General features: G+C 45.0%; 1 protein-coding gene across 1 annotated transcript in view; it reads right to left on the bottom strand.

Moving 5' to 3' along the window:
• Nucleotides 1-14,080, bottom strand: part of GFRA2 (GDNF family receptor alpha 2) — a 111,314-nt gene that overhangs the window by 29,266 nt on the left and 67,968 nt on the right. Inside the window, exon 2 of the mRNA XM_068274707.1 lies at nucleotides 1,444-1,740. Within this exon, the coding sequence (XP_068130808.1) occupies nucleotides 1,444-1,740 (297 nt within the window). The remainder of the gene's footprint in view (nucleotides 1-1,443; nucleotides 1,741-14,080) is intronic.

The raw sequence follows: 14,080 nt of genomic DNA, 5'->3' as shown, positions 1-14,080 counted from the left end.
CATTCTTATGTGATCGAATAGAGATGTGACCTTTAAAAAAAATCAGTACTGAAAACATTTCTTTATGTTTTTGACAGAGTAGGAAGCTGCTGAAATTTACATTAAATGTTCATCAACATGAAACGATTAGTATCTTGTTGACCCTCTCCCATGATGACCCTTTCCACTCTGGTCTCCCTGTCAAAAGTTCTATGAATCCCTCCTTTGGGGAGATTCCCTTCGTCATACCATTAACACTTTACCCTTGAAACTCACCCCAAAAACTCATCATTACTAAAAGTGGGAAAAGTTCTACTTGCAACTGTATTGTCTGACTATACTGTATATATATATATATATATATATATATATATATATATATATATATATATATATATATATATATAGTGTGTATATATATATATATATACTGTATATGATATACTGTATATATATATATATATATATATATATATATATATATATACACTATGGACCTTTTTATCTATTCACTGCTTTCAGACGCTGTTCTCTGCCAGGAAAGACTTTTATGGTAATTCATTGTCAGTGAGGGCCACACTCACACTACAGTCCCTATAGTCCGTTTGGGTCTCGACTGGAGCGAAACTTGCATACAAGTGTTAGCTCTTTCAAGCAGAAACCAAAACAAAAAAACAAAAAAAGAAACAGCCTAGTTATTAATATGCTTGGCACTGTATCTACACATTTATCTCATCATGTCAAATGTCACCACCGGTACACTTTAAACAAACTGCAACAGTTTTGTGTTTTTTTTTAATAATTACAAAGGCGGGTACACACATTAGATGATTTTCAGATGAGCAAAGTATGAGCCAGCAACCATCATGTTACTCAGCTGGGACTGGCTTACTCTGCAAGTTCTTTCCTTTAGATAAGAGAAAGGGCACAGGAACATGATACTTCCCACAGCAAGGGAATACGGCAACTGGCTATGAAAATCTAAACTGGCAGATCACTGATGCTCTGAGCACAGTTGGTTTCTAAGGACAGGCAAGGCTTCCACAAACATAGGACTGTTGCCCATGCCTGCCCTAGACTCTCTCAAGGCCCTAGGCAACTGCCTATGTTTGCCTTGGAGGAACCGGCTCTGATTCCTGATTGGTACTCTACAGCCATACATTAACCTCACCGATGGGTCACAGTTCTTGGTCACTGCATGCAGCATCTGTCACACAGTTCCACTGCTAAACTGCTATATCATAGACTTACACTGAAATGTCAGACACATTCATATGAGCATGGGAGAATGCAATTGCTATGCAACTGACAGGCGCTTGCACAAAACGGAAGCTTCTACCACGTTCGGAACCTCTGTGCAGAAATCTGTCAAGGTATTGGAAGATGCCTGCTGAGTGCTGACAGCCTGTCTACAGCCTGGTGTACCACAGTATAGGGAGACTGTTGATGTCTTTTTCTACTTACCCTCAGTTAAGCCAGCATGTATACTCCAATACGTCTGAAGACATGTAAGCTCTTTCTTCATCCCTCTCTGGCAGCGGCACATGTAGAGGGCGCTCTCCTGCAGGACTTCAAGAGCACTTTTACACTCCTGGCTGGACAGCAGGACATCCCGGTCTCTCCCTGCTAGGCATTGCCGCAGAGTCCGGTACCTGGAGCTGCACACTTGGTCGGCAGAGCACTGCTCGTTTGCATGGATACAATCGGTGTGTTGGGGCCAGGAGCCAGATGCTGATACAGAGAGAGTGAGGCTGGTGTGAGCTAAAAAGAAGAAAACAAACATTTTCCATTAAGTGCATTAAACTGAGGTCCAGAAGCTAAACAGAAGCACAAGCAAACTAGGTCCATTTCCACCTATCTTTTATTGTTTCAAGGGTTATAGTCATAACCAAAGTAATAAAACATAAAAGAATCCAATATTTAAATATGACTAGGGTTCTAGTCCTTTCTCCTTATTTCATGCCTATTTAAAAAAAAACCTGTAATGTAGTCATATAGACCATAAAGCGGTATACAACTCTGACATAATATTCAATAAAAACATGTTTTCCTATTTTTTATATATATGTCATTGGGCTGAAAGTGAACCTTCAGACTAAAAATCTACTCAGCAGCACTGAAAAGGCTTGGTGTTTCTTTAATAGTTTCACAGCATCAAAATGTCTTACCCAAGCCTCATTTTTAGCTGCACAGAAGAAAACTGCCCGGGCATTTTTCCCCTGATGCTGTGCAAAGCATGATGGGATTTCTGATGTTGCTGTTCTCCTTTAGCTGTTTTGGCACATTTTTTTTTTTAATTTTTAATTTGAGATTTGAAGCCTAGCGCGCACAGCTGGTGGGGGTGATCAGGACACAGGGCAGTTGGAACCGTGTCTCATGCTCCCCGTCACCTCCTTTCAACCAAAAAGATGGCTGCCCCCATGAAATCACAAACATTTGCCTGTTTTTTTTAAACAGGGTGGGTAAGAGATTATATTACCTATCTATTTTAATTAATATAACTAATGTAACTTAATGACAGTATGTTTGTTTAGGCTGAAGTTCCCCTTTAAGAGCAAATGGTGTTTACTTATTTAGGTTAGGATACAAAAGATACAGCTGAAGTAAGTGCTTGACAATAGCACCTTTATAAGCTGAGCAGTGCCTCCTGACAACAATAGAGTATCAGCAGGTAGAGCTGCTTTTCTTACTTCCTCTCTAAAGAGAGCCAAACAAAGAGCACCCCTGCTGTAAGGTGCTACCAGTGGCGTAGCTAAGGAGCTGTGGGCCCCGATGCAAGTTTTACATGGGCCCCCCCCCCCCAAGCACTCTATACATAACAATTGATACGGCGTACCAAAACCTGCCAATGGCAATTACAGTGTAAGAGGTGCAAGAAGAGGATGGGGAACAATTTGTTAATGATTACTACTATTCAAAGTATCTATAGAAGTGATTAATATGAGCACAGGACCAATAGAGAGCGAATACTGCAATTGAGGGAGTGCCCTTCGGGGCCCCTCTGGCCCAAGGGCCCCGATGCGGTCGCAACCTCTGCAACCCCTATTGCTACGCCCCTGGGTGCTACCAGAAGTCCTAAAAGGTTAATCAGACAGCAGTTTTGTTATTGCTGTCATGTATTTGTGTCTGCACTGAGAATTTGTTAATATATCTAGATTTTCCTAGGTATGATACAGAGAACTCTTTCTGCAGGTAACAGCAACCAAATTATCATTTCACTAACCATTTACCAAGCACAGGGCTTGATTCACAAAAGAGTGCTAACTGACAGCACGGCCGTTTTCGAGCGAATTTTCACGGTGCGCGCGATCGAGAATTTTTGCACGAAACAATAACGTTTTCGTGTGCAAACGCAAATTTCCGTGCAAAATCGATATCGTTTGAGAGCGAAAATTCATGGTTGCATGCAAAAACATTATCGTTTTGCGTGAAAATTCGCAATCGCACGCAAATGCGGAAATTCGCACGAAAACGCCCATGCTATCAGTTAGCACTCTTTTGTGAATCAAGCCCATTATGTTCCTCTACAACATAGAAGTCCAAATAAAGAAAAAAATCCCATTCAGGTTTTCTGGATCTATTAGTTTCTTCAAGTTACAGATTACCCAGCAAGCTCATGGTGAACTAAAACTCCTAGGAGTGTGTAAGGGGCTACAAAGGACCAAAAAGCCCTCTTACTAAAATGTTATGCAAAACAAAAGAAGGTATTTGTGATTATTCAGTTTGGAGTGTGCTCCTGAGGTGTCCCACAATGCATCACTGCTGAATATGCAAATCCTCCATTTTTGTCCCTATAATCTAAACACACCTCCAGAACCGCTGGAATTCAGTGATGTGTCAGCTTGTTATTTGCACAGAGCCACAATAATCCAAAGTTTCTTCAGATGTTCTCCTTGGTCACCAGGACTTTGTTCTGCCTTATGTATTAAGATGTAGCTTATGTCTCTTTTTTTTAAAACGATATAGTCAGGAATTTTCACATCTTTTCTGATATATTTTCAGCTGCTTGTTTCAGGTTTTCAGAATTACAGGTGAATACTAGAGATGGTTTGAACCTCCGATTTTTGGTTGGCAAACCTCAAACGCGAGCCTCCGCAAAAAGTTTGGTTCGCGTGAACTTTCGCGAACCGCAATAGACTTCAATGGGGATGCGAACGTTGAAGACTAGAAACATTTATGCTGGCCACAAAAGTGATGGAAAAGATGTTTCAAGGGGTCTAACATCTGAGTTTTTGCATGGCGGAGTGGGATACACGCCAAAAGCCCCGGGGAAAAATCCGGATTTGACGCACAGCAGCGTTTTAAGGGCAGAAATCACATTGCATTCTAAATTGGAGGCCTAAAGTGCTTTAAAACATCTTGCATGTGTATACATAAATCGGGGAGTGCAATTAGAGTACTGCTTCACACTGACAGACCAAACTCACTGTGTAACGCACCGCACACAGCTGTTTGTGTAGTGATGGCCGTACTGGACCGGTGCGCACCATGGCGAGAGTGCAGGCCATGGCAGTTTTCAAGCCTATATGGTCGCCGGGCTGAGGTAGCTCAATGACAGAACAGTGACTGTCCAGCTGATCGAATTTGGTCTGTCCACAATAAAGCAACTACCTTATTATCTTGGGTGTGCCCCCCACGAGACACTCATATAGCCGTTGATCATTGCTTCATTGTGATACGCAAGCCCCTTCACCGTGGAAAGGTAACGATCACGAAGGGGAATTGACACATGTACATGCCTTTTGTTTTGTTGTTGCAGCTGCAGTGCAGCCAGAAAAATTAGGCAGGCATGTACACCCACCAGAAAAATTATTATTATTAAAATTCAGGAATTCGCCTGGAGTCCTGGACCCTGTTGGTGGTGGCGGAGAAGGCATTCAAGCAGCCTGCAGGCAGAGATGCTGTGTGGGAAACGACTTATTCTTGGGGCAGGCAGTCACACGGCGTGCAGGCAGAGATGCTGTGTGTGAAGACTGACTTAGTCTTCGGGCAGGCCTGACCGTGCTTTCCAGACCACATGGTCAGATGGACCCTTGACCCAATGCTGTGTGCCAGAGATGATACCACTTGCCTTTCAACATCACGGTACAGTTTGGGTATCACCTTTTTTGAGAAATAATTGTGGCCTGGTATCTTCCACTGCGGTGTGTGGCTTTTCTTTTGTGTGCTGCTTTTCCTCAGGTGGTCATCCCATTGCAGTTTGTGCTTTGTCCTCATCATGTGCCTTCATAAGGAAGTTGTCCCTACGCGGGTCTTGGTCTTTCCAGGGCTCAATTATTGGTGGCATAGAGTACAGATGGCATTGCTCTCATCTTAGGCAGACAAACAAAAAAATTTCCACACCGCTGAGCCCTGGGGTGATGGCACTTTGGTGGTCGCGACCGACTCAGTGTTAAGTGGGGTGCCAGAATCAGAGCAGGAGGAGACAGATATGTCATGGTTCCGTGCAGAAGCTGAGGAAGATGAGGTGTTCTGTGTTCTGCAGCTGTCACACACAGGTACCGTGAACAGGTGCAGTGACTGACTGGTTTATAACACTGCGTGCGCTCACGTAGGTAGGTGCACTGAACAGGTGGGTACGCAGTGATTGGTATTACAAATGTGCAGCTGTCACACACACAGGTACCGTGAACAGGCGCAGCGACTGACTGGTATATAACACTGCGTGCGCTCACATAGGTAGGTAGGTTCACTGAACAGGTGGGTATGCAGTGATTGGTATTACAAATGTGCAGCTGTCACACACATAGGTAGTCACTGAATGTGCTGGGCCTGGTAGTGGCACAGTAGGAATTACCAAGGGGCCAAGGTCCAGCAGCTGCGACTCACTTATAGGGCTGTATAAGCAACACAAGTGTCTGTGGGACACACACAAAAAAAATTAGATCACAAGAACAACATTAGCTCTCAAAAGAGTTGTTGGGGATGAGGAGTGCTTTTTAGCAATAAGTATCAGCAAGAAGGAGCAACAAGCCTAACAACCATAACAAGCCTAACACAAGAGCCTAACTAAGCTTTCCCTATGTCAGCAGGTTCTCTCCCTTCTCTAATTACTGCAGCCACACAAGTGAGTAAAAAGGCTGACGATTCCTGCGTTTTATAAGGGGGGGGGGAGCTCCAGGAGGGAATGTAGCCTGATTGTCTACCCTGTGTCTGCTGACTGTGATGTAAAGGGTCAAAGTTGACCCTAATGATGTAGTATAGGGGGCAGGTCGACTCGCATATAGTTCACGGTTCACCGCGAACGCGAACTACCGAAGTTCGCACAAATTGGTTTGCGTGCGAACCGTTCGGGCAATCTCTAGTGAATACTGTATATAATATAACACTGGCATAAATGTTTGTTCACTAGGATATTTTTTAAGGTATTTTATACCTGTAAGTAGTGTTGGGCGAACACCTAGATGTTCGGGTTCACGAACGTTCGCCGAACATCGCCGCGATGTTCGGGTGTACGACCCGAACTCCGAACATAATGGAAGTCAATGGGGACCCGAACTTTCGTGCTTTGTAAAGCCTCCTTACATGCTACATACCCCAAATTTGCAGTGTATGTGCACCTTGGGAGTGGGTACAAGAGGGGAAAAAAATTTAGCAAAAAGAGCTTATAGTTTTTGAGAAAATCGATTTTAAAGTTTCAAAGGGAAAACTGTCTTTTAAATGCGGGAAATGTCTGTTTTCTTTGCACAGGTAACATGCTTTTTGTCGGCATGCAGTCATAAATGTAATACATATAAGAGGTTCCAGGAAAAGGGACCGGTAACGCTAACCCAGCAGCAGCACACGTGATGGAACAGGAGGAGGGTGGCGCAGGAGGAGAAGGCCACGCTTTGAGACACAACAACCCAGGCCTTGCATGAGGACAAGAAGCGTGCGGATAGCAATTTGTATTTTGTCGCCATGCAGTCATAAATTTAATATGATGAGAGGTTCAATAAACAGGGACCGGAAACGCTAACCCATCACAGATGTTCATTGTTCATGTTACTTGGTTGGGGTCCGGGAGTGTTGCGTAGTCGTTTCCAATCCAGGATTGATTCATTTTAATTTCAGTCAGACGGTCTGCATTTTCTGTGGAGAGGCGGATACGCCGATCTGTGACGATGCCTCCGGCAGCACTAAAACAGCGTTCCGACATAACGCTGGCTGCCGGGCAAGCCAGCACCTCTATTGCGTACATTGCCAGTTTGTGCCAGGTGTCTAGCTTCGATACCCAATAGTTGAAGGGTGCAGATGGATTGTTCAACACAGCTATGCCATCTGACATGTAGTCCTTGACCATCTTCTCCAGGCGATCGGTGTTGGAGGTGGATCTGCACGCTTGCTGTTCTGTGTGCTGCTGCATGGGTGTCAGAAAATTTCCCACTCCAAGGACACTGCCGATACCATTCCCTTTTGGGCACTAGCTGCGGCTTGTGTTGTTTGCTGCCCTCCTGGTCATCCTGGGTTTGCGGAAGTCAGTCTGTCGGCGTACAACTGGCTAGAGGAGGGGGAGGATGTCAATCTCCTCTTTAAAGTCTCCACAAGGGCCTGCTGGTATTCTTCCATTTTGACCTGTCGGACTCTTTCTTCAAGCAGTTTTGGAACATTGTGTTTGTACCGTGGATCCAGAAGGGTATAAACCCAGTAATTGGTGTTGTCCAGAATGCGCACAATGCGTGGGTCGCGTTCAATGCAGTCCTAGGCCGAAGAGATCATAGCCTAGGGTCAAAAAAACCTGGTAATTTGGGCTATTTCAATGGTAGTGATGGTGACAAACATAAATCTCAGCCATGGCCGTTAGCAACGTCTGAATTTCACGAAATGTCTCATGCAGGTAGAAGACATATTGTTAGACTTGGATTCCAAAGATGGGGTCCCTACATCTCTGCAAACCAGAGTTACAGGGGTCCAAAATTGGTAAAATCCCCCATAGACTTTCATTGCCTCCCTATTTCACTTTCCAAAATCTCACATCTTTTCAAAGGGCAATGGCTCAGCAGTACCAAATTTTCTAGCATTGTAGGGACCCTTAGGGGGAACATGACTGGTGAGTTTCGGGCCCCTAGGCCAAAGAGGTCATAGCCTAGGGTCACAAAAAACCTGTTTATTTGGGCTATTTCAATGGTAGTGATGGTGACGTACATAAATCTCAGCTATGGCCGTTAGCAACGTCTGAATTTCACGAAATGTCTCATGCAGGTAGAATACATATTGTTAGACTTGGATTCCAAAGATGGGGCTACTACATCTCTGCAAACCAGAGTTACAGGGGTCCAAAATTGGTAAAATCCCCCATAGACTTTCATTGCCTCCCTATTTCACTTTCCAAAATCTCACATCTTTTCAAAGGGCAATGGCTCAGCAGTACCAAATTTTCTAGCATTGTAGGGACCCTTAGGGGGAACATGACTGGTGAGTTTTGGGCCCCTGGGCCAAAGAGGTCATAGCCTAGGGTCACAAAAACCTGTTTATTTGGGCTATTTCAATGGTAGTGATGGTGACGTACATAAATCTCAGCCATGGTCGTTAGCAACGTCTGAATTTCACGAAATGTCTCATGCAGGTAGAAGACATATTGTTAGACTTGGATTCCAAAGATGGGGTCCCTACATCTCTGCAAACCAGAGTTACAGGGGTCCAAAATTGGTAAAATCCCCCATAGACTTTCATTGCCTCCCTATTTCACTTTCCAAAATCTCACATCTTTTCAAATGGCAATGGCTCAGCAGTACCAAATTTTCTAGCATTGTAGGGACCCTTAGGGGGAACATGACTGGTGAGTTTCGGGCCCCTAGGCCAAAGAGGTCATAGCCTAGGGTCACAAAAACCTGTTTATTTGGGCTATTTCAATGGTAGTGATGGTGACGTACATAAATCTCAGCTATGGCCGTTAGCAACGTCTGAATTTCACAAAATGTCTCATGCAGGTAGAAGACATATTGTTAGACTTGGATTCCAAAGATGGGGTCCCTACATCTCTGCAAACCAGAGTTACAGGGGTCCAAAATTGGTAAAATCCCCCATAGACTTTCATTGCCTCCCTATTTCACTTTCCAAAATCTCACATCTTTTCAAAGGGCAATGGCTCAGCAGTACCAAATTTTCTAGCATTGTAGGGACCCTTAGGGGGAACATGACTGGTGAGTTTCGGGGCCCTAGGCCAAAGAGGTCATAGCCTAGGGTCACAAAAAACCTGTTTATTTGGGCTATTTCAATGGTAGTGATGGTGACGTACATAAATCTCAGCTATGGCCGTTAGCAACGTCTGAATTTCACGAAATGTCTCATGCAGGTAGAAGACATATTGTTAGACTTGGATTCCAAAGATGGGGTCTCTACATCTCTGCAAACCAGAGTTACAGGGGTCCAAAATTGGTAAAATCCCCCATAGGCTTTTATTGGGCCTACTATTTACCGTTCCAAAATCTCACACCATTTCAAAGGGCAATGGCTCAGCAGTGGCAAAACTCACCAGTCATGATCCCCCTAAGGGTCCCTACAATGCTAGAAAATTTGGTACTGCTGAGCCATTGCCCTTTGAAAAGATGTGAGATTTTGGAAAGTGAAATAGGGAGGCAATGAAAGTCTATGGGGGATTTTACCAATTTTGGACCCCTGTAACTCTGGTTTGCAGAGATGTAGGGACCCCATCTTTGGAATCCAAGTCTAACAATATGTCTTCTACCTGCATGAGACATTTCGTGAAATTCAGACGTTGCTAACGGCCATAGCTGAGATTTATGTACGTCACCATCACTACCATTGAAATAGCCCAAATAAACAGGTTTTTGTGACCCTAGGCTATGACCTCTTTGGCCTAGGGGCCCGAAACTCACCAGTCATGTTCCCCCTAAGGGTCCCTACAATGCTAGAAAATTTGGTACTGCTGAGCCATTGCCCTTTGAAAAGATGTGAGATTTTGGAAAGTGAAATAGGGAGGCAATGAAAGTCTATGGGGGATTTTACCAATTTTGGACCCCTGTAACTCTGGTTTGCAGAGATGTAGGGACCCCATCTTTGGAATCCAAGTCTAACAATATGTCTTCTACCTGCATGAGACATTTCGTGAAATTCAGACGTTGCTAACGGCCATGGCTGAGATTTATGTACATCACCATCACCACCATTGAAATAGCCCAAATAAACAGTTTTTTGTGACCCTAGGCTATGACCTCTTTGGCCTAGGGGCCCGAAACTCACCAGTCATGTTCCCCCTAAGGGTCCCTACAATGCTAGAAAATTTGGTACTGCTGAGCCATTGCCCTTTGAAAAGATGTGAGATTTTGGAAAGTGAAATAGGGAGGCAATGAAAGCCTATGGGGGATTTTAACAATTTTGGACCCCTGTAACTCTGGTTTGCAGAGATGTAGGGACCCCATCTTTGGAATCCAAGTCTAACAATCTGTCTTCTACCTGCATGAGACATTTCGTGAAATACAGACGTTGCTAACGGCCATGGCTGAGATTTATGTACGTCACCATCACTACCATTGAAATAACCCAAATAAACAGGTTTTTGTGACCCTAGGCTATGACCTCTTTGGCCTAGGGGCCCAAAACTCACCAGTCATGTTCCCCCTAAGGGTCCCTACAATGCTAGAAAATTTGCCACTGCTGATCAATTGCCCTTTGAAAAGATGTGAGATTTTGGAACTGTAAATAGGAGGCCCAATGAAAGCCTATGGGGGATTTTACCAATTTTGGACCCCTGTAACTCTGGTCAGCAGAGATGTAGGGACCCCATCTTTGGAATACAAGTCTAACAATATGTCTTCTACCTGCATGAGACATTTCGTGAAATTCAGACGTTGCTAACGGCCATGGCTGAGATTTATGTACGTCACCATCACTACCATTGAAATAGCCCAAATAAACAGGTTTTTGTGACCCTAGGCTATGACCTCTTCGGCCTAGGACTGCATTGAACGCGACCCACGCATTGTGCGCATTCTGGACAACACCAATTACTGGGTTTATACCCTTCTGGATCCACGGTACAAACACAATGTTCCAAAACTGCTTGAAGAAAGAAGTCCGACAGGTCAAAATGGAAGAATACCAGCAGGCCCTTGTGGAGACTTTAAAGAGGAGATTGACATCCTCCCCCTCCTCTAGCCAGTTGTTCGCCGACAGACTGACTTCCGCAAACCCAGGACGACCAGCAGGGCAGCAAACAACACAAGCCGCAGCTAGTGCCCAAAAGGGAATGGTATCGGCAGTGTCCTTGGAGTGGGAAAATTTTTTGATACCCATGCAGCAGCACACAGAACAGCAAGCGTGCAGATCCACCTCCAACACCGATCGCCTGGAGAAGATGGTCAAGGACTACATGTCAGATGGCATAGCTGTGTTGAACAATCCATCTGCACCCTTCAACTATTGGGTATCGAAGCTAGACACCTGGCACAAACTGGCAATGTACGCAATAGAGGTGCTGGCTTGCCCGGCAGCCAGTGTTATGTCGGAACGCTGTTTCAGTGCTGCCGGAGGCATCGTCACAGATCGGCGTATCCGCCTCTCCACAGAAAATGCAGACCGTCTGACTCAAAGTAAAATGAATCAATCCTGGATTGGAAACGACTACGCAACACTCCCGGACCCCAACCAAGTAACATGAACAATGAACATCTGTGATGGGTTAGCGTTTCCGGTCCCTGTTTATTGAACCTCTCATCTGTATTACATTTATGACTGCATGGTGACAAAACGCAAATTGCTATGCGCACGCTTCTTGTCCTCATGCAAGGCCTGGGTTGTTGTGTCTCAAAGCGTGGCCTTCTCCTCCTGCGCCACCCTCCTCCTGTTCCATCACGTGTGCTGCTGCTGGGTTAGCGTTACCGGTCCCTTTTCCTGGAACCTCTTATATGTATTACATTTATGACTGCATGCCGACAAAAAGCATGTTACCTGTGCAAAGAAAACAGACATTTCCTGCATCTAAAAGACAGTTTTCCCTTTGAAACTTTAAAATCGATTTTCTCAAAAACTATAAGCTCTTTTTGCTAAATTTTTTTTCCTCTTGTACCCACTCCCAAGGTGCACATACCCTGTAAATTTGGGGTATGTAGCATATAAGGAGGCTTTACAAAGCATGAAAGTTCGGGTCCCCATTGACTTCCATTATGTTCGGAGTTCGGCTCGAACACCCGAACATCGCGGCCATGTTCGGCCCGAACCCGAACATCTAGATGTTCGCCCAACACTACACGTGACCCGTTCGGCCAATCACAGCGCTAGCCGAACGTTCGGGTAACGTTCGGCCATGCGCTCTTAGTTCGGCCATATGGCCGAACAGTTTGGCCGAACACCATCAGGTGTTCGGCCGAACTCGAACATCACCCGAACAGGGTGATGTTCTGCAGAACCCGAACAGTGGCGAACACTGTTCGCCCAACACTACCTGTAAGCTATTCGTACCTATGCACTTATGATTTGTCACAGTTTGAGCTTTACTGCCTCATCCACTAGCCCCTTCATCATGTAACATCTCCATCCCAGCTGCAGCCTGTGGCCTTATTACTTACCATCATGTGTACTCTGTGATTTATATATATATCATGTTGTTGTTATTTTAGCACTTTGCACTCTTGCACTTAGTATAGCATTCACTCCTGACGAAGTTTCTATTTTTATGAAACGAAACATGTAGGGTATTGGTGTGGGGTTTAACAATCTTTCAATAGGAGATTGGCAGGATTGTCTTAACGACTAGTAACCATATATCCGCCAACCCGATTGCTATCACTTTGTTCCTTGTAGCTAGTAATATGTGTCCTGGTGCTCTTTTAAGTATTTAATAAAAGTTACATTTTAACATTTACTCTCTCCACAAGGTTAATCCCCTTGTGTATTGTGCAAAATCAGGTGTGTTCTTTTCTAACCTCTAGTTCGTAAGCTCACAAGGACAGGGTCCCACTCCAAGGGCTTGATTCACAAAGCCGTGCTAACTGTTTAGCACGGGTGTGCTAAACAGTTAGCACGTGAAGTGCCGATCGCGGACTTTTGCGCACGCAAAGTACCACGATCCGCACAATCGCGGCTTTTGCGTGCGCAATTTGCCGTGAATCGTGGCAAATTGCATGCGCAAAAGTCCACAATCGCACGAATCATGGCACTTTGCGCACGCAAAAGTCCGCGATCGGCACTTCACGTGCTAACTGTTTAGCACACCCGTGCTAAACAGTTAGCACAGCTTTGTGAATCAAGCCCCTAGTGTTTCTTGTCTCTGCTGTACTTTATCAACTTAACATGTACTGATGTTGCTGATGTTTTCTTTTATCCACACATGACCAATGTATGTTTTGTTTGTTTTTGTGCTTATGTTGCTGGATATTCTGATTGTACTGTGTGTTGAACTACGTATGTATCTATGCTTCCCACTATTTAACTTTGTACAGTGCTACAGTAGATGTTGGCAGGGACGTTTTTAGGCATAGGCATTCCAGGCTACTGCCTAGAGTGCCATTGGTCCTGAGTGGCGCCATGCCCCTGATTAAGCCCCACCTCCAAACTAAGCCCCACCCCAACCTGAACAACACCGCCATAGGTGTTTGTGCCTCCTTCTGTGTCCCCTTGTGCCTCCTTCAGTCCCCAGTGCAACACCTCTGCCCCCTGTGTCTCCCTCTGTATCCCTGTACATCCTTCTGCCACCTTTAGTCTCCCTGTGCCACCTTTTCCCCCCTATGTGTACAGAGATAGATTAAGGTGAAATGGTGCCCTAAGCAAGCAACGACTTTAAAATGGCCTTGAAGGCCACCTAGCTTTTTGGGCAAAATGTGTTGGAGCGAACATAAACTGGGCCCCTAGACTCTCTCCGGGCCCTAGGCACCTGCCTAAGTTGAATTGTGGATGATCTGGCTCTATGTGCGTCCGTGACTCCCTGTCCCACTGTGCCTCATTTTGTCCCCTTTTATGCCTCCCTCCGTCCCCTTGTCCCACTATCTGTTCCCACCCCCCTCCTGCGCTCCCCCAGTAAAGTGTGTAAAGGCAGAGTGTAGTGCCGGAGAAGTTGCCATCCCTATGGAGTCTAGTGCTGTGTCTGTGCGACCATCCAGTCTGTTTTCTGTTCTATCTAGTGCTGGCACCTAACTCTCCTCATGTAGCGTGTAATCACATTACA

Source organism: Hyperolius riggenbachi, chromosome 3 (genome assembly GCF_040937935.1).
Source record: "Hyperolius riggenbachi isolate aHypRig1 chromosome 3, aHypRig1.pri, whole genome shotgun sequence".
In the NCBI taxonomy this organism is placed as follows: Eukaryota; Metazoa; Chordata; class Amphibia; order Anura; family Hyperoliidae; genus Hyperolius; species Hyperolius riggenbachi.
This window is presented reverse-complemented; position numbering and strand designations above follow the sequence as displayed.